The following is a 22,022-nucleotide window of genomic DNA, read 5'->3' on the forward strand; positions in this document are numbered from 1 at the left end:
TCTTATGGGAAAAAGAAGAAAGACCTGCTCTAAAATATCAACCCAATACGTTTGGGTACCCTAGCTGCTATAGAAAACAAATCATAAAACATGGACATGGCAGTCATACAGGCACTTATTTAGTGGCTGCACATAATTACACCTCCACAAAACAGCCATTTCTGTTACACTTAGTATGTCAAAGGACAAGGAGTCTCAAAGAGCAGATCCATTGCTGCAGAGAGTTTTTGTAGGCATTAAGAAAAAATAGCAGATTTATGGTATCATAAATAAGCACTGTTCCCACGTGACATTTGCATGACACAGCTCATCAGTCAAATACTACGTGGGGCTCACAGAGAGCATCTTCCCGGAACAATGAATGAGTGCAGCTGAAGACACACCCTCCCAACACCCTCCCAGACCACCACACATGACAGGAACAGAATCAACAGCTTCCAAAAGGGTCTTTAAAAAGGATGAAACCACACATGGTTTTATCTAGGGGCAAACCAGTTGCAGTTTTCCTGCCTACCTCCATCTACACTAACCACAGGTTACTGCTCTACTGTCCAGCTGTCATTCAGTCCCCTCTAAGCGCCACTCATCACCCATTTGTCAGCCATGTATTTGTAAATGGGCTTTCATGTTAAGCACTCCCGAAAAGAATGAAATCACTGGCTAATTCACAGCAACGCCCATCATGACAGAAGGAATCACTAGCACAAAGCTCAATCACAACCCCATGCAAAGAATTTGCACAGGAATCACGATGCAGGATGCTGTCTTGACTGTCCAACAGTATAAACACAACTGCTCCATTACCAGAGTCTTCATTCATTTACCCCTTCCATTCATTCTTCAAATGGAAATGATTTCATCAAATTTCAACCCTCTGAATTATTTAGGAAAACAATTCTAGACACAGCACTAGAGAGCAGCCTGCCAATATCTCTGTCTGTGGCCATTCATCAGTCCTGTCAAGAGCTCGTGAGTTACATTTCTGTGCTCCTCACAGCATGCTACTGAAGAGTAAACAAAACATAATTAACTTAACACAAAAAAATCACCAATAACACCTAGGATTACATGGTTAAGTGGGATAAATGTGTGAATGTATTCGGAGCTAAGAGTGCCTTCCCCTGAGGAAAAGTGTTCAGAAAGGTATTTGCTGTCACAGCACTACAAAATATATCAAGATTGATAACATTTATATTTTTCCTTATCAATGTGAGCTTATTGGTAACACCTACTTTTTATGCTGCATAAGCTCAGAAGAAATACAGTGGATAGAAGGAAAAAATCTAACAAAACTCCTACTGCTAATTTTACTACTCATTGGAATACCATTTAAATAAACACTGTCTATCAGAGAAGCTTTCATGTGTAAATAATAAAAAAGTAATGATTAATAAGCACTCTACAAGGTTATGTGAGAAATGAAAATGTTACACAACACTGAACAGACACCACAAAATGGAATTAAATCTTGCATCTTGGACAATGTACTATAAAATACTTCAGTAATGTGTTGATACAGGAAGGTCCCAATCCAGCATATATTTAGTGACAGGTAACACAAACTGGGTCAAAAATTTAGTCCTACACTCAAATTATACACGTGCTTATACACACACAAATACTGTGCAACATCAAGCAATACAATAAGAATAAAGACTACAAAATACATTTTGCTTTGCCCAAGGATCTTACAGCATCCTCTCCTTACCTCTACCCAACACACATCCATGCTCACACCTGGCTGTGTTATTCCTGACATTCTATTGCAGGGACACAGATACAACCCATGAGAAACCAGAGATCTCAGTTAACAGCCACAGTGGCTGCTGAGCCTCCCCTCCAGGCTCATCTCACCAAAACTGCAGGACCAACACTTTTAGTCAGGTAATTCCCAAACACAGCTCTGGGGAGAGAAGAGCTAAGGAACAATCAGACCCCTCTAAGGTTCATGTGAAGAGACACTGCAAGTGGGTTTTGACAGAAACCATTCAGCAGCACCAGAAAAGTGCTGAAGCAGAATGTACCTCACTCCTGCAAAACAGCAAATCTCTGTTCTTTCGCCAGTTTCTACTGCACACAGCCAGAAAAAAACCTGGCCTGGGTGTAATTTGGGGATGCCAAAGCAGCATTTTCACAGCCCAAACAGGCTTCTGCAGAAAAATCAGCTGCAAGCTAGAAAAGGGGCCCTTTCTCTGCTTATAAAATACAGTGTCTTACTAATCAATGACCACTATGGAGCATTGCTTACTTTACATTTGCCAGTAAATCTCATTCCAAATGGAAAGCCTGGTCCAAAGACTCCTCCTATGGAACAGCAAAGCTGATCACCAAAACAAAAGTAACTCTGGAACAGTATTCCTGCTGTTAATACTGTATCTAAGAAAAGAAAAAGAGATTTGATTTACCATTAAAAGGATTTGATAAAGTCTTCTGTTACCTAGGGAAGTCCTAACATTTATTCTAGGCCAACCAAAAATTTTGAATTACTACACCACAGCAGTTTATTGGTTGTTCTAATATAGACAAGATTTATATTTTTTTAATTTAAGAAAGATTAAAAAAATAAATGTAGTAGTAGCTCTTCATTCCACAATATCTTCAGCTTTTACTATACATTAAAAGACAATGAATAAAGTAATTTCTTTTAAATGTAGACTTATTGTGCTACTGTTCACAATAATAATAATAATAATAATAAACATCATAGTCTCTACAACCCCGTTATTCTACTGCTAGGAATTGTGTCTTCTCACTAAGGTTTTTGTGGCTTAACTGTCTTCATGTAATATTGATATCTGGTACTTGGATGTAATTAAGAATAGGGGAACCATTCTTAGAGTACTATTCCAATCCATTAGGTAAATTTTCTCACTATGATATGAAAATTTTCATCTACTTAATTAGCACACCTACTTCTTCCATGCCTAAGTGCACCTAAGCTGTGTTTTATGATGGCCCAAGGAAAGGAAAAAGAAACCACAACACATCAATTATGCCTCCACTCAGTTGTACAACTATTTTAAAATGTGTGAACAGTTAAGACAAAATTGAAAAATTACCATAATAGGCTTTTGACACTTCCCCGCTTAAGCAAAAATTAATTCTAACTCCCTGTTTTTATGCAAAGCCTTTATAATTTCTCTAATCTCGAGTTCCCACGAGAGAGAACACAATTCTTTCAAGTACAAGTATGTGAGGCTTGGCATCTTCTCTTTTTAGTTATGCAGTTTATTTGATGGAAGTCTAAACTGCTAAGCCTCCCTTTGTGCTTAATATAAGCCATCCTCAGTGGAAATACAAGTTAATTTAAGTAAAATGAAGTTTTAGGAAGGATGCATTCTCTTGCACAGAAAGCCTTACTAAATCAAAGCTTTTTTAAATGCAGCATCTGTTTCCTGAATTGCTCTAGAACACGTAATAAAATAAACTAAAAAGAAGAAAAATTTTTAAAAAGTACTTTTACACATAAAACATCATAAACATAAAAAGAGACAAATGGAGCAGCTTACCTCTCATTTTACTGCGTTTTGCAGCCTCACCTTGTATTGTACATGAAGACACTCTTGCAACATAATGAATCAGCACATTTCAAGCATCATCTATGTTATTAATGGTCACTGTTATTAGAACCTACTGTTTGTGTTACTGCTTGTGCATCAGCTGTATTGTACTGCTGGGATACACTACCATACACACTGAGCTGTGTGGACCACATCCTAAATTCACAGTTTTTCCACAGCACTGCTTAGCCCTGAAACACACCTGAAGTATTTGTACATCCCATACTTTGCTTCAGCAAAAGTCAGGGGTCTATTCTGATGCCTACAAACCTATTAAGGTCACAGACAGCTTGTGCATTTCTTTAGTCTGTTCCCATGAGAGGCAGAGGTATATTATTTGCATACCATTATGCACTGAAAAACCTATTCAGTTATCCCCACTGGAGACAACTCACCTCACCGCCCTAAATAGCATTCACTTTTCCAATGTTTGAAGGAACAGCAAGTAAATGGAACCCAGTGCAGACAAATCAAAAAAGACTCAAAATATCTAAGAATTTTGACTTATAAACAACAAATGCGAATGAATGCAGACTAATATATCACATAAAAATATAATGGAAACAAGGAATGATGAAAAAAGTGAATTATATGCCTAAGAGAGGAATAAAATGTTGAGAGTGGAAATGGCTAAGGAGATAATTTTAGGAAAAAAGCTGATATTAGCCAAGCTTATTATGACCACAAAGCACAGAACTCACTTAAAAATAGCCTCCTTACATTTGCAGTGACAGCAGCAGTTCTAATATCATCTGCCCAAAACAAAGTGAGACAGCTATTGATATTTTACCCATAGCAGGGTGCAACAGTTCACATGATGTCAGTAACTGAGACCCATGGGACCTGTACATGTTGGTTCCTCAGTACCAGCTGCAGTACTGTGAATATTTGCTGCAATCACGAATATGTTCTTACATGCCCTAATCGTCCTCCTTGGTTTTATTCCCCTCATAATTATGATGTTTTGAATAAACATCTCCCAGCCTCTGCTCAAACCCTTTTTCCACGTATCCTTCCTGATGTCAATACAGCCACAAAGAAGGGAGAATATAAATAAAGTATCTGTGTGCTTTGTGCAGAAAGTCAGAAGAGATTAACATAATGGTCCTTTACAGCCTCAGTCTGCAAATCAGAACCTCTTGCTGTTAACCTTGGCTTGCTTTTTGCCAACCTGCTATCTGAAGTTTACTTCAAGCTCCAAGCATTTTTGAACCTGTCTGTTTCTGTAAAGCTCGGAGCACAGATAAAGCACAATAGAAACAGTAACCACTGCCTTGAAATCACAGTTGTGAGCAGGTCGTGAAGAACAACAAAAGGGGATCGTGGCACAATCGGTCCCATGCCAAAACAAAGACACAGAAACATCAATAGTGCCTAGTGAAAGGCTTGTGCACACAGGATCTTCAAACACATGGCTGCTTCAGCTGACAAGAAGCAAATCAATTTTTTGAATATAAGGAATATAATAATTTTTTGAGTCCATGGCTATAGCATTACTACCAACCCTTGAAATGCAGTTATTTGAAGTTCAGATGAGTAAACCCCAGAGATCTACAGCACTCTATAAAGCCTGTCATGTTACAGTCATTTCCTGAACATCTTCCTTCATTTTACATCTTAAATATTGCTTATTAAAAAGAAATGGTTACAGGAATTACCTCTTAAAGAAGCTGCAAATCCAGTGCAGCACCTCTAACAATTATAGCTACTATAGAGCCAGGGTATCTTTTCATATATTTTTTAATAGTACATCTGACAATTCTATATGCTGGTGGGTATGAAACTGATGTCTCATAATCCACAAAATGGATGAGGCTACAGTCACATATAAAGCCTCATATTAGCAGTATTCTCAAGGGCAAACTGAGCACTCCCATGATATGCACAAAAACCCCAAATTTATTTCCATTTTAACTTTCCACAGTAACAGCTATTTTTACTCTCATCTACTTATGAGAAATATAAACAAAAACTTTCAGGAATACACTTTATCAGTTTTAGGTGATACTACATATCCTAGTTGGCTTTAGAAATTCTGTAGTCACATACCCAGCCAGGATGAAAAATGCCCTTTTTTTCCAAACAGTACTTTGCACCATTGCTGTGCTTAATGAGCACAGGACTCTACCAGCACTGGTGAGAGTGAAGTGTGGCCACTTGAGGGGCAGCCCCTTAAATTGCTCCAAGCTGTCTGTCAAACTGATCTCCCATCCTGTGCCAAAGAAGAATGGAGATAAAATGCCAGTCTGTACATGTCAGGGTTTCACAGGCTGAGAAAGAGAAAAGAAAGACGACCTCTGAAAACTGACAGATCAGAGTTAAAACTTCTTTGTCCAAACTGCAGGACCTGGACAGCCTAAAACAGTAATTTTGAAAACAGTGCATCAGTTGCATCCACGCCTGCTACTGCATCTCCCTGAAGAGGAGACTGCTTTTGAGGGAGAGCACAGACTGGGGATTACTGTCACCTTGCTGGGAGCCACTTCTGTGAAGAGGGGATAAAGTCACATTCCAAGACATGTGACAGCAGAGACTGGATTCTACTGATGCCCAGAGCTCATAATGTACATGCACATTAAACAGGACATATTGATAAGTGTTCAATGAACTGTTCTTAGTAGTGTGTAAGAGATAAAACAGGTAATTCTTTAAAATACCCTTTGGTTTCATTTTTTAAAAATGCAAGAAAGGACATAAAGTTGCATGTTTTAATGCATAAACAGGGAAGAATAGGTGGAGCACGCACGCAACAGTTCTGGCAAGAAGAAGCTATCAAATGTCTCTAGGATGCTGGAACGGGTAAAATTTCCCCTTCTTGGCTTACAGAAAATGTTCAACGTGGTATTTCTAGTATGAAACAGTTAAGAAACACACAACTGACTGTTCAGGCTCCTCATGCAAGATACCTTCCAATGCATTTAGTTATTCAATTCATTGTATTCAGCTATAATTGGAAAAAATCTAATACTACATTCGTTCCCCTGTAATGCTTGGTCAGCAACAAAAAGCACTCATGGTTCTTTTCTAGCTCTGCTGAGCAGTGTTGTGTACAGACAAAGGAAGTGCTCCCCATGCATTAATACTTTGGCACTCCAGCCCTACATAAATGAAGGTCCCCATAATTGTTGCTAAATTTTTAACATTTAGGGAGCAGCATTTGAAAGAAAAATAATTCTCAGATACTTGTCTTTATTCTGTCTTGAAGACTAAGAGGAGATTCCATGTAATATTTCAACAACAAAGAGATAAACCAGCAGAACTTCCCCTGTGGTTGAGAAACAGTAAAATAATGGTCCTGGATAGGCAGAGAGTGATCACCCACAAGAGTCCTTTAATGGGAAGATGGAAGAGAAGAGACTGTTTTACTACATCTCTGCTGCTGAGAGGGAAGATCATGGTCAGATGAAAAACACAACAAAACAGAAGAAGCTGTGTCTTGTCAGTAAAAACAAATGATCAGTAATTTATGCTAACTCCACATCATGGTATTCTGTGATTGGAAAAATTTTAAAAATTACATTGTTTCTATTTTACAAAAATACTTTATGCTGCACTCAGATAAGCTGTATTTCAGGAATGTTATGAAGTTTCATGTGGCTAATGAGCTATGTAATTTCTGAAGAAGAAAAGAAGAGAGAGAACCTTACTGTTTGTGTCGACTACTGGATTACATTTGAGTACCATTCCTGTCTCTGCAGTAGTCCACTAGATGAAAAAAAAAGCCTGAAAAATCTCCGGTTTAATGGTTTGCCAGTAAAAGATCTGTACCATCTATAAGCAAGTCAAGATTGTGATTGGTGATTTCTTGCAGTGAGTCAGAGAAACAGGGGACTGTGCCTCTCTTAATACATTACATGACTCATACACAGAGCAAGATTCTGCACCTCACCTGTTTGAATCAAACTGAGTATTAGAAGAAATCTTAGGGAGTGAACTTCAAAGCACCTATATGCACCAAATAGCACAAGGTGTTGGCAGGAATACCTCTGCTGCTCTATGACATTATTTGGTTTGGTTGGCAAAAGTGTGCAGTAATAGCTCTTTTTCTTTTGGTCCTTTTAAGCACCAAGTTTTCTACTAGGTAGCACTCAATTTAAAGAAAGCTCAAAGGATTTAAATAATCTCTAACTTATGCAGCAGTAAGAGAAATTAAGTCTATATACTGTTTACAATTTAGGGGAAAAGCAAGTTCTTACATGCTGGATGACATCTAGTCATGATTCCACTTGAGACCACTTCCATTATAGCTGTAAAATGTAGCCAAATCACCTCTAGGTTAAACAATTCACAAACACATGTTTAATACAGAAAAGAAATGGAAAAAACCCAAACATAGCAGACACATTAATTTCTAACTCCAATACATCATCCCAAGTGCCCTAGATGAGGAAAGGCTCAGCAGAAAGGGTACAGCACACCTGGGTTTAGCTCTGCACAGAATGCCTGAGCCCCCAAAACCACTTCAGGTGAGCTGGTGAGGAAGGACAGACAACACATTTCCATAAAGTGCATCAGCAACATCTTTTCTCACCTAGTCTGGACTAGACAGATGAGAGCACTGGCAGGACAGGCTGCTGTTCTCTGGACACTCCAAAATGGCCACAAGAAGGGGCCATGGTAAGGGGACAACACTTGTCTTCAGCACGTTGCTCAGCACTGCAGTGGTACAGCCTGAGCAGGCAGGTGTCCTAGGGCAGGCTGACATGTCACAAGGCTTTTTGGTAGGAAGACAAGTGATGTATTTTGTTAAAATAAAACTGGACTCTGAAGTCCATGTACTTTTTAGTATTTCGTATGAAAAATTCAATTTTCAATCATCCTGACAAAATCCATTTTTGACAAAGAAAAGCATCCCTGCCTGAGCAGACCTGTGTCTGTGCTAGCAGGTACAGCAGAACCTGGACCTTTTGGTGAAAGGTTGTATTTTATCTCTGACATCATCCAGTTGAAAATCATGACCAGAGCTCTAAAAAGTTCTATGCTTCAAAGTTATTTTCAAACACAGCTACATGAATGGATTTTCAAAGAATGTATAAATAGCTGTGTCTAAAACTCTGCACATCAAACCTGAGACATCTAAGTATTACAAGTTGTTTTTGAACCCCTTAGCCTGTAAAGACACAGTAAAATGCAAATATCACTTATCAAAGTACTTTAAAATTTTTAATAAATTAATATTCATAAACAAAACCTCCTGTCTGCATCAAAAATAAAAATGAAAATCTGGGTTACTGTTGTGCTATTAAGCACCTTGCATACTTAGTCAAAGTTCTGAACACTAATGGCTTTATAAAACATTTACAGGAACAAAGACTCCACCATCAGGACAGAAGCAGACTGGGAGTGAGGGGAACTCCTGAACTGTATAAACTGCCAAAGAGCAGCTACAAGGCAATGGGCAAGGCACCGGTGTGATCCCTGAATATTAAAGTTATGTTTTCAAGACTGTATCACCATCTGATGGGTTACTTTTCATATTGAACACTTCACACAGACTGTAAGCCACATAAAACCACTTTAATGTGAAAATATTTTAAGTCTGAGAGCTAAAATTGTGTTATAGATAATATAAAGATACTTCAAAAAAAAAATCTATACAACACAGTGTGTTCTATTTTCTTAATACTATTTCAACAATTTCTGGCAAATGCCGCTGAAGAAAATCTCTGTCAATTAAATCAGCATGAAACCAGAATAACATCAACAAATGCAATAAACTAACCACCCTCTACAACATGAGAATGAGGCCCTGAGAATGAACAGAAAATTGATCTTCAAAGCGAAAGGATTTTATCTGGGGGAAGGATGGCTGCAAACTTGTTACAGAAGCACAGAAATGATGGAAACAAAGGCCTTCCTGCAAGAATTACTGCAGAACTGCAACCCTGCAGGATCCTTTGATGGCCATCAGGCTGGGCATTTTTAACTCTGGAGATCCCCCTGCCATCATCTTTCATAAATTTCCTGTTTAATTTCCCTATGGTGACTGCAGCAAACACCCTCAGAGCAGCTCCCTATGCTGCCCAAGGCTGGAGTGAGCCAAACTCCCAATGCTCCACACCCTGGAACAGAGACATCTCCTCCATGGGCCAGCACAGCTTCCCAGCCAGCTCCTGAAATTACTGAAGGCATTTGCCACTGAGCCTTCTCATGGAGGGGCAACACAAAAGCACAGGTTAAAACTTCTACAAACCAAACCAACTTATATCTCCAAAAGGAAACTCAATCTAAATTAATTGCATATTACATGTAACATTCCCCCCATGAAAAAATACCTAAGGAACTCCTTATTTTTAAGTAAATCTGCAACTGTAAACCATGTCAGATTTCAAGTAAATTGTGCAATTTCCACCACAGGCTGCAAGTCACTTTCCAGAAATACCATCCTGGTCTAACAGCATGTTCATTTATCTGCTTAATGGTTTGAAATGGACTAAAATAAGTATGCAAGTTGATCGTGGTCTGAATTTGCTGTTTCATTTTGTTTTCAATTATAACACCATCAGGGATCTGGTGTTTATCTGCTGAAATGTGCCTTTCATCAATAAAACATTCTTCCATCAGTAAGACACCAATAACAATTTACGTCTCTTCAATATCCTAAATCCTGGTTAGGCCAATATGTTAACACACAGTGACATTCCAAGCACAAGCACTGGCACTAAAGTTAGGTACTTTTATTAAAATGACGTGCTGAACTGCAAGGCCAGCAATGAATATCATTTATGATAAATGGAAACAATCTTCTCAAATGCAGTTTGCCCTGTTCTTCCACCAGACCTGTTTTGACTAAAGACAAGTGCAGAATTGAAATCATCGCTCCTTTTCCTCCTCTTTCTGGTTTGGGTTTTGGTTTGGGGGTTTTTTTGGCCTTCTTCTAAGTAGCATAAACTTACTGTAAGTGGCAGCATTGTATGCGTGGCTGTACAGAGAGAATCTCATTAAAAAGGCTGTCTCATGTGGGCATTACTCTGAAAGTTCAATTTTTACAAGTTTATATTAATGACTGCATTCCTTTACCAAGCACTAGAGGCTTTTTATTTCAGTTAAAAGCACAAAGAGTATTTCAGTTGTATTCAGGAGAATAAATTTATCCAATTTTAAAGTTGGATAGTAGTAGTGGCTATGTTGGCTAAAAAGTATAATTGAAATGTACTTTATACATTATACTAATTTAGGATACCTGTCCACCACTGTGAAATTTTAATGTATATTTATGCTCTAAGTACACAGCACTGATGCTGTTATATATGTCTAGAGTATGTATGCATCCATTTGGATACAGCATCCCAACACCACAAATACTATTCACTGTTCTTACTCTTGTCACTTTTTAGTTTCTTATAATTATTTCCTTCTTTAGAGAAAAAAAAAAAAAAAATCCTTTTTTATATAAACAAGGCCACTGCACAACTTTCCCAGCTGTGCCAGGTCCCTCAGAAAGGGTACAAGGGGTTCTCTGCAGAGCTGATTCAGCATGATGCTGGTGCAGTGATGCTCAGCTGGCTGCAGGCTCAGACAGAGCACCAGCCTCACACACAGCCAGGGCAAAAACTCCCTGTCCCCACAGCTAAACAATGCTCCTTCTATCTGGCTTCTCTGCATCCAAGACATTTGCAGTTCTGTTGGGTCTGCCCTGCTGCCTTGTGCAGACTCCAGCTCTGTAGTACTGGCAAGTTCAGCAAACAGGTAAGAGCACATAAACCCAGCTTTTTGCCTTTCCACACACAATGTTCTATTGCAGTGTAACACACAGTGGCCAGATGAACACTCTGTGGTCATTACCCACCTAATGCTGTAAAAATATTGCTATGACATTTGGTCTGCTCGACCATTTTAAAGGTTAATTCTGTTTCCTATTTGAGCTTTTCCTCTAGGTGAGCCATTCCATGCACTTTCTATTTACTGATTCCAAACAACCCCCAAACTGTTTCATTGCTCACTCTCACTGTTAAGAACATATTGACTGGCTGCCTGCTCTGCTGTTTAATTCATTTATGCTGAGAGTCAGGCATGAAGACAGAATTTTAAATGTGACATTTGCAGGCTGTTGGGTCATTTGAAGCTCTGACAACACCAGGGAGTTCCTGACATACAAACTGGTCCTGATTTCCAGTCTTCCATGTTCTGAACACATCAGAAATTCTTCCTGAAGGTGCAGATTTCAGCCTAAAGTTTTGAAATCCCTTGTGCTTACAACTTGCAGGAAAGGCTTGTACACTTTAAGGTTTTAAAATAAAGCTTATGTTTCCTTTAAGGTAAAACCAGCATTGCCTGCAGCATGAGACTCGATGCTTTAAAACACTTATTGACAAAGGTATCTGGGAAGATCTACAATAATAATACATAAAAAGTTGTTTACAAAATTCTATTAAGGGACTGAGTACACTTTTATTTGCTCCTGTTGATCTTCAAGCATTTAAAAACAGCTGAGTCTGAAACCACAGATTTATCTGACATTGCCTATCTGGCTTAGTGCTACTCTGACCAGTACCAAGTCCCAGTTTGCAGTCTGTAAATTTTCCTTATCTCAAGGCAGTGAATGGACTGCACCATTTTGTCTCCCAACATGAATTGTCATTATCTTCCTCAAATTTCAGGTCAGTTTTTCAGAGCATACTTGATTACCTGGAAGATTCCATACAGCCAAAATACCATTAGGAAAACAGTAATGTGACCTGTTTAGCCATGACTTAAGAAAACTGTAATTACTTATCCCTGAAGCAGGACTCACATCTACAAAGTTTAACAGTTATTCATTTTATTTTGAGAAAATTCCAAATGACTTCAACAGAAGAGGTCATTTCGCCTTCCTTTAAGGCATCCCCAAGAAGGGGGATGCTAAGTCTCCCCAGTCATGTCTGACACAAGTTTTATGTAAGCTGTTTTTCCACACAACAGGCAGAGCCCTCTGTGGCTGACAGCAAAGAATGAGGAGACACCTGAATGCACACTGGGTACCTGATCTACCCAGCAGGATGGATTGAAAACCAGGCCTTGATCTCTGAGGAAAGAGGAAGAAGAGAATATAGACTCTTCTGCACAGAAAAGATCTCTTCTTCCTCCTTGCCATGAACTGGGGGAGACATGTTACAATTAAAACTTTAATTCCAGCTTGTATGTCCACATCATTCTCATTAGTTTACCTAAATCAATAGCACAGTATTGCATTTAAATAAAGACAAAGTTAGAAGGCACGATCTAGGAAAAACAGAAACCTTTTTTTTTAATTGCACATAACAAAAAGCCAACAAAAAAACCCTGTTCAAAGATTAGAAGGCACGATCTAGAAAAAACATAAACCTTTTTTTTTTAATTGCACATAACAAAAAGCCAACAAAAAAACCCTGTTCAAAGCAGAAAGTATGATGATACTGCTATAGCTAGAAATAAAAATGGTGCTAATTCAGAATTGCATTAGGAGGGGAAATTGTTTTCCCTGCTCAACTCATCATGACAATTATTCCACAATGATGACTCCATACTTTGACTGCTTTTTCAGGAAGGGGAATATGATTTAGGTCAAGATGCAAATTCAGATAAATTAATGGATTTTTTTTCTTTTCTATCAGCAGACACACAACAATTTTAACAAGTAGCTCTGAAGTGTTAACCATGTCATACAGCAAGCATCTTTTAGTTCAGAATGAGACTTTTATAATTTAATAGTTGTCATCTGAACAAGTGTATCTTGTTTATACATACTTCCAGCACAAGGACATTAATTCTGTGTGACCTAGAAAAGCAGTTTAAGTATTACAGATGTTCTTCACTTTCAAAGGAATTTTTAAAATAGACAGACTTACCTGATGTATTATCTGAGCTACAGGAAGTTGTTCAGCATATTTTAGTGGCTCTGTTGCCAACTCCTCTGGAAACCTAGGAAGAAAGTAAGTTCATGTTTGTCAAAGTTAGTACAATGTTTTCCAAATTAAATTAATGAAATTAACTGTTTCAGGATACTGTTTTGCTTAAGGATGAAGAAAAAGTGTATTTTATTAAAATAATGGAATGTATTTCTTATAAAGTTGAGTGAAATAACAAATTTATAGTTAACAGAAATGTTCATAACATTGTGCATTTTTTCCCCTGACATAAAGCACAATTTTAGCAACAGAAACCTAAGAAAACATTTAAATTTTGGTTTAGGTGAACAAGGACTGGTGAAAGCTGGATTTTCCCCATGGAAAAAAAGTCTTACGCATTTACAGAGCAGATTCAGCACTGTTAACAATACAAGCTTCTTCACTCAATCCTGCCACCATAACTCAAATACGACCATCTCAAAAGGCAGGAGGGATTATTCACCATTTCCCAGTTCTGCTGCAAGTGCACAGCCGTGTTTAGATGTGGTAGAGGTTCAACACCACAAATATTCATGCATTTGCCAGTACAGCAGTGTGTAGTCCTGGTTACAAAAAAACCAAAAAGCTAGTGTGAAAAAAATTATAGAGAGTGAATAGTGTGTAGTACTACCCAGTGTGTAGTCCTGGTTACCAAAAAACCAAAAAGCTAGTGTGAAAAAAATTATAGAGAGTGAATACTTCCCAAAGAATATACATCATATTCCTTTAAACTTTGAATAAACTGCAGTTGCAGCTAAAAAACTGGAATCCATAAGCAGTGTCTTAAAAGAATATTTACATGATAGTAGATTAATATGAAAGCATGTTTTAAACCCTTCAACCATGCTGCTTTCATCTACTGGAACTTCACAGCATGTGCTACATTTTCAAAGTATCACTCAAGTTTTTCATCAGCCATTCCTCTGTTTTTCTGAAGAGTTCTGAATATAGGAATTTGAGCACTATGACAAGAAGTGAAAGGGGAAAAAAAGATCCTTACAAAAACAAGGCCCTTCTCTAAGATAATGCAGAATTATTTTCAGACAAAAATTGTGACCAAGGCATTATTTTTCAGGCTCAAACCTTATACCTATTCTGGCCAAAAAGGATCCATACCTGCTGGGTTAATTGACCTGCAGACCAGTTGCCAGGTAAGAGTCAGAAACTCCAGGCTTGGTGTCTGCACTGGAAGTCAACAGGCTATGGAAAAAGAGAGGACAAAGTGCACATCTCTCCCCTTTCCCACTACTGAATCTCTGCTGTGGTTTGAAAGGCTTTAAGCTCAAGTAATAGTCTGAATATCCAGAAATTTGTAATGAACAGAGTATGAAAGTCTTACTGTATAAGAAATTTAAAAGCAGAGAACAAAAGAAACACAGCAATATTTCAAAGATCATAGTGGCAGCCTGCCTAGAACCGTTTAATGTGCTTAAGACAAATTAAATAAGCAGGCTCTGAACTGCTGAAGCTGGTCTACAGATAGAGCTCATTTACTGATATGGTTTTCAGAGTTTTTGGATTATTATGACAATGATGAATTCATACTTTTATCATGAAAAACACTGCTGCTGTATTCCAGTGCAACCATCAGAGCTTCTCAGCAACTCCACCACAGAGTGCAGAAGGAATCTCTACACTCAATTCCTCTCTACTTTCTGTCATTGGTCCTGATTGGCAAACACAACGCAGTCAGTGTGAATTGGAGATTACTTCTGTTCTGCTGGGAGCCTGTTAGCTGACACAACACCTTGACTTATGGATACCAGCTACCTAAGTCCATTTTTTAGCCATAGTTCTAGATATGGAACAACTGTACACTCAACACAATATTTGTCAGTATCTTGAATGCTTACTTCTACAGTTTTTATAGGGACACTGCAAATGTGGGGGAATTTTAAAAAAAAGAGTATCTCAAGTCCCGAAATTAACACTTGAAGCTGAAAGTAGCAGCTAAAATTACTATAAATGAATTTTAGCAGAAACGAAAAAAAAGAGTATGTCTGTTGCATCAAGGACCTTGTACATTTGGTAGTTTTTCTGTCTAGATGCCATTCCCTGGCAGTGTCAAACACACTCCTTGTCAACTGCATGAAAAAAAAAAATTTCCTTCAAATTACAAAGGATTAAAAAAGATAAAGAAAAATTATCAAGATAATTTTAAGCCTTAGGAAGCTTAACTAAAAAAAAAGAGGAAGGGGAGAGTAGTATAAACATGCATTTTGAAGTAATTAGATTTAAATTGAAATTACGCTGATAGAAGCCTTTCAACATCAAGGAAGACATTTTATTTTTTTTTCTGATTTACTTTCTGAAAAAAAAACCCAAGTCACTTGAACTACACTACATTTTATATGTAAATGAATTATAAGATATAGATTAGGTAGGTGGACATTCTAATGTATTTAAATAAACATGTACATTTATATACCCACACTCTAAAATGTTTACACACATGCACAGGTGTTTTGGAAGAGAAGTTCAGAACTGTTTTTCTCAAATTTTTTGCTGTAATGCCATGAACTTTTTGTATATGTGTTTAGTGATGTACTAACAGTCAAGTCTACAAAAGACTTTTGATTCTTCTCTCCTGCAGATAAGCCTAAAATCCCCTGCAAGTGGGAACAAAGGGTGTGTTTTACCCAGTCATTTCTGTAAGAACAGAGACAGCTCAGGACCAGTAAGATCAAACCCCACAATACAGCTCACAAATGGCTGAATTCTCTCCCCCAGAGCAGGGGCTGCATCCCCAACTGGCTGCTCCAGGCAGGTGCTAAGCCTTGAACCACTCACAGACATTCTCCAGCTGGGGTGAGCCACACTGGTGACAGGGGCCACACTGACAGTGACACTGACGTGCCTGCAGGACAGGATGTCAGCCTGGCTCACAAGCACAGCTGCAGCCTCACCCTGTCTTTGAGAAGTCACCTTGGTCACCCTGGTCAGTTTTGCCATGGATCAAAGAAAGCCCATCAGGACAACCTGTACCCAGGAGAAAGAAACCTGCTGCAAAACTGCTCCTTCATTTTAGCCCTAGGAAGAGCAGCCCACCAGCACTCCTAGACTGGCAGAATGACCTGAAAAAGCAGACCTCTTCATAAAAGCACCCGGGATAGAAAGGCCTGGGGGGAGAAACAGGTCAACACAGAAGAGGATGTTCTACTTCCTCCTCTTTTGCAGGGTGGAGGAGAAGAACATGTCAGGATAAAGATCATGTCCAATACAATTCTTCTGACCTTGTCTCTCCCTTTCACAGAGGGACACAAGCAAATTGGTTACTCCTTCCAGAGATAATTTCTAGATGCCTGGGGATGCATTCCCTTTTGCTCAGACCTAGTTATGTCAGGAAAAAAATCCAAATACAAAAACCATCTCAGCTGATGGAATTTATGCTCAAATCACATGTGGCAATTTGAGGCTGTAATTTCACTACATTAGTTGGCCTCACTGTGTTTAGTTCATTCATATTTGACACTTAAACCTTTATAAAATTAAGGACTAATTTGTTGTAATTCAGTTTTCTTTGTATGTTTAATTTCTTTCAAAACAATTATATTACAGAAACAAAGGTAGTTTTTCATGAATTAATTTTCCAGTAAGAAACAGTCCTTTCTGTCTCAACTGAGCATGACAGCAGAGTGCTGCCAACAGTGGCAAAGCAAGCTAACACAGTGGCATATCAGCATATACGGCATCATGCCTGACAGCTGGTAATGCAAAGCATAAGGAGATCTTGATTTTCAGGGAGAAGAGCAGAAAGAATTGTAAAATCAGAAGAGAAGTGGGAAGCAGTAAGAGATAGCAGAAGAGAAGGATCTTGAAAAACTCAATTTAAAAGCTATTTTTATACTGCCACTATGACTGCTCTTAGATGAAGGAAAGTGAGCATGAAACAGAAACTGTGGAAAGTGAATCTAAATGCAGTAAAACATGTCAAGATATTTGGTGAAATATCTTATTTGTTATTTATATTTGTATGCTCGGTCTTAAGGGAGACAGTCAAAGTGTGCTAAAGAAAAATAAATCTGAGCATGAGGAGGTGGCACATTCTTCCACAACTGCAAACCCAGCCCATGGTCTTCTACACAGAATAGCTGCAGTGGCTTTAGGGCAGAGATGTATTTTGTCTTCTGCAAGTATTACAAAAATACAGGGGGGAAAAAGTACAACATGTGATCACTAACTGGTTTGCTCATGGCAGAAACAGGCCAAGACATTTAAGAGACAGAAAAGTCTAGGTAACATAAAACTTGACTCTCTGAGTTAATATAAACATTCACTAATTATAATAGACATCTAGACTAATGATAGTATTTCTTCCTTCTTATATGTTCTCTAGACTTGATGGCTCAGAAAGGTCACAGAATTTCACACCTATGACCCATGTTCAGGTAATACTGCATCTCTTTTGAAATTCCTGTTCTTTGATGGTAAATCCTAATAAGGAATCAACTCTCTTGGAAACTATCCAAACTGGCAGTCAGAGTGTGAATAGGGTACAAAGGGCTATCAGAGACAAAACTGAATGAGCAGAAGGGGTTTGGGGATCGTCATCTTTCTTTTCTTTGTTTGTAGACACAAACAATTTGTACCACTCAAGTGCTGCCTGGATGGTTTAAGACATGACCTCTGAATAATGTGAATGAAAATGCTGGACTGGGCTGTGCCACTTGTAGAAGCAGCTCTGAGCAGAAACATTGCAGCTGCTTGGACAGACAGCATGAGCCCAAGGGATGCAAATAACACAGCACTGCCTAAACCTGATACCCAAGACTGAAAGGCTGAAATTATTAATCTAAACCTGTGTATAGCACTGATAGCTTTATTGACTGTAAATACAGGAACACACTTGCATCTGGCAATAAAAAGAAAACAAAATACCAGAGCTTTATGCACCACATCAGAAAAAGTTATTAGCTTTCCTATTAAAGAGAGGCTGAAATGGGCTATGTCGGGTTTGAGTGAATAGTTTTTAAAATTGGCCATTGAGAAATTTATCTACCATATCCATAGTACAGAAGATTAAGAATTAGACCTTGGATTGATGCCAGGTACTTGATCTATCTGTTAAATCCTAACTTCATACATATTTAAGAATTGGGTATGTTTAAACAACAGAAGCACTAAGATACATGGGAAACACCAGTCTTGAAAAAGTGAGATCATGCTTAAGTCTGCTCTTCTCTTAAGACTGTGCTCATCAATGCTTTTTTATCTTTATAAGAGAATGCCAGATTTGTCTACATGAATGTTTACCACATGGATAGTCACAAATAAGAGAAGCAAATACCTGAGCATCATCATTCCAGGGAACTTCCTCACAGCGTCTCCTTCCTGGCACAGTTTCTTTAGTTAAAGGGTCAAAACTCAGTGTACATTTTGTTGCTGCAACCTTTCCTCAGGCCACTGTGGACATCTCCCTCTGAAGACCTAAAATGCAAACAACTTCCTTCACTACCCTAGTCTTGGGCTTTGGAATGCTGAGCAGCTGGAGGCTGACCTTGCAGGGCTGTCTCACAATACTAACACTCATCTTTGCCCTTCACTGCTGTGCAGTCTGAGCACCTTGGATGGAAAAACCAGCACATCCAAAGATGAGGAGAGGAGGGAGCTGTAGTGGAAATGTACAGGCATTTCACAGGCACAGCCAAGATTCTCTTCCACAAATGCTGAGACTTCCACTCAGCAATGCTTGCAGATGGCAGACTATCAAAGACAGCTTCAAAGGAAGATTGTACAAAAATGAACAATAGAATATGGAGATAAAGGAAAAAATAAATTGAAAATACCTTTGATGTGATGAAAAACTAAATCAGTGTTAGACAAAATCAGTTTTATAATTTTTTGAAGAAGGATGCAACTGACTTGCATTGTGAAGTGAAATTAACCACTTCAGCTTGCTGGCCTTTACAGAGAGATATTCCTGTGGAATAAAGCAGCAAAAACATCTTGCAGTTCAGAAATGCAAAATACTTTCTGTAATCTGCTCATTTCTTTTCAAATAAATGTGAAAGATTTTGACCCAAACTAGTCACACAGAGTTATTCCTGGAGTTTAAAAAATACCTGAACGCACAGCACTTTCTCTTGGACCTGATCACAAAAAGGTCTGCTGGTGTTCCCAGAGTCTGCCAGACACAGAATAAAAACTGAATAAAAATTGACTGAAACAAATGTTTCCTCTGTCTTTCTGTGATCCACACAATTTCTTATGTGAAGAATTTCAGGTGATTAACCTTTGTCAAGCCACATATTCTTAGCCATCCTAAGATCCTAAACAAAGGTAATAGAAATCTATAGTGTGTTTTAACACAGGCTAACCAGTATTGTCTCTCTCCTTTTTTCTAGCCAATGACTTTTGTCAAAAAAATGTTGCTGAAGGGATTCTCTGTTCTGCCTGCTCCTATTTTTATTCTGAGGCAAGACAGAGGGAAGGAATTAAAAAGAATATTAGCTTAAGTAAGCAGAACTGACTTTCCTGCTACTGGAAACCACATGACCTATAGGACTTCATTTTGTTATCTCAACTATTCCACATTTTAGGTAAATTAGAAAATCTCTTTTGAATTAATTTAAAACTTCCACACGATGATGCTGCTGAAGCACAAAATGCTAATAAAAAGTTGGAGATAAAAAGACTCACTAAGTCTCTCCTCTATCACTGAAAAATCACCATTTGAGTCCACAGCTAAAAGTAGGTGCTCATGGCTTAATGCTAATTCAGTCTTAGAATAGGCAGGTTTTGTGGGGGAAAAAAAAGAATACAAGTGTCAACTTTCCCAAACTTGGGCCATGTTTATAAAGACAAGTCCAGCAATATCAGAGGATCTTCTACTGATGCTTCAAACCAGTCAAAAGAGAACACTGCCCACCTCACTGAGCAAATGCTTGATCCAGTCTGAAGTGTGTATGTGTTGTCCTTAAGAACTAAGGCTGCAAATTTGCCCCTTGAATCCATTCTCTCCTAACTGCATAGGAAATGTTTCCAAGAGTGGTTAAAAACCACACAGGTTATTAATTATCGCTCTGTGTCTGGAAACCTATGACTGAATTTCACAGGAATCTCAAAGAACAAAGTCTAAATCCTCCCATGCCACCACATCCAGTTTAAATACTGCTACCAGTACATGCTGGAATTATACTTTCAGCTGGATAAAGCACACTTGTTCACTTAACATCTGAAAGTTTATCCACAGTGCCTGATCTTTATGTAGACCAATTCAACACCACCTGCCAGTGCACTGCAAGGCAGGAAAATCAGTAGGAAGATGTTTTTAAATCAAAGAATTAACCTGGGAACGTGCCAGGATAGCAGTTCCATTATTTAGTGGTCACAATTAGTCTTTAAAGCAAAGTTGATTTTGTGTTTAATATTACTGTTCCTTCCTGCACATATTCAAATTAAACAATGTATCTGTATTGGTTTATATTGTTACACTTTTCAACAAGCACCTTCTAAAAACCACATAATACACATATTTTAAGTCCCAATATTTCTACACCTACAGTATATATTTCTGTTTTTTTCAGTTCAAGAGTCACATAATGTATTATCCAGCTGTAATTTCTCATGAGGTTGCTTAGTTCAGTACACAAATCTGTCAGAGTAGCAGTGTTCTCTGCCAGTTCTCCACCCAAAACCATCCTCAGACCTTTTACCTTACCCCCTTTCATTTCAAGCTTCCCATTTTGCTTTTTTGACCCTTTACTCCAGTCCATCAAGGGAGGTAACCACACAGAATTACAGAAGTCTTGTTTCTAAGGTACTTTCAGAGACCATCCAGTTCAGCCTCCCAACATGAGGTCTGGTCAGCCACGGCTTTGCCCAGCTGAATCTTCACAACATCCACAACCTCTCTGTGCTAACTCACCCTTCTTTGCAAACACTTCTCCTCATGCACAGCCTGAACCTCACAAGCCACAACCTACAGCCAATGCCTCTTTCTGACACAAGAAGTTTACCGTAACCACCTCTGTGACTGCATTCCAAACAGCTGCAGCCTGCTGTTACATTTCTGCTTTTTAAGGGCAAGCAAGCCCAAATCTCCCAACCAGCCCTCTCATAGGAGGTGTGCCCTCAGCCTTGACCATCTTGGCAACCTCTCCCAAAATCTTTATTGAAGGGGAAGGCCAAATTCCAGACACAGTTTCAGGTAGGGCTTCAGCAGCATCAAAGAGAAATTATAACAGTATTGCTCAGTAGTCTGCTGATCAGACTCCTCCTCATGGAACTGAGAAGGCAGCTTGTCTTATTTATTGATGGTGATGGCACTGGTGCCCATCACCACCTCCAGGTCTTTACAGCAGGGCTGCTGATCCTCTTGCCAGATCCCAGCCGCTATGGATAGGATGCTACAAGGGAAGGCACCAACTGCACTTCTATCTACAAGTGTATAAAGGGCATACACTGGTACCAGTAATAGAGCCAGATTTTCTTGAAACATGCTATACCCTAGGTACTCAGAAAATTAATCATAAAAATTACAGTTCTGGGCTTTTGAGAAATGGTTTACTGTGCAATCATGTCTCTCCTGAATATTAGATATTGCTTTTGATCTTTTTTGCTACAACATGATCAGTAACACATTTCCATAATGCAGACAACCAAGACACACCCAGAA

General features: G+C 38.6%; 1 protein-coding gene across 1 annotated transcript in view; it reads right to left on the bottom strand.

Annotated features, from left to right (window-relative positions):
* Positions 1-22,022, bottom strand: part of PIGK (phosphatidylinositol glycan anchor biosynthesis class K) — a 62,699-nt gene that overhangs the window by 8,756 nt on the left and 31,921 nt on the right. The window contains exon 10 of the mRNA XM_041421849.1: positions 13,367-13,439. Coding sequence (XP_041277783.1) covers positions 13,367-13,439 — 73 coding nt within the window. The remainder of the gene's footprint in view (positions 1-13,366; positions 13,440-22,022) is intronic.

The sequence above is a fragment of the Onychostruthus taczanowskii genome, unplaced genomic scaffold (genome assembly GCF_017590055.1).
Source record: "Onychostruthus taczanowskii isolate IOZ18803 unplaced genomic scaffold, ASM1759005v1 scaffold7, whole genome shotgun sequence".
NCBI classification, from domain to species: domain Eukaryota; kingdom Metazoa; phylum Chordata; class Aves; order Passeriformes; family Passeridae; genus Onychostruthus; species Onychostruthus taczanowskii.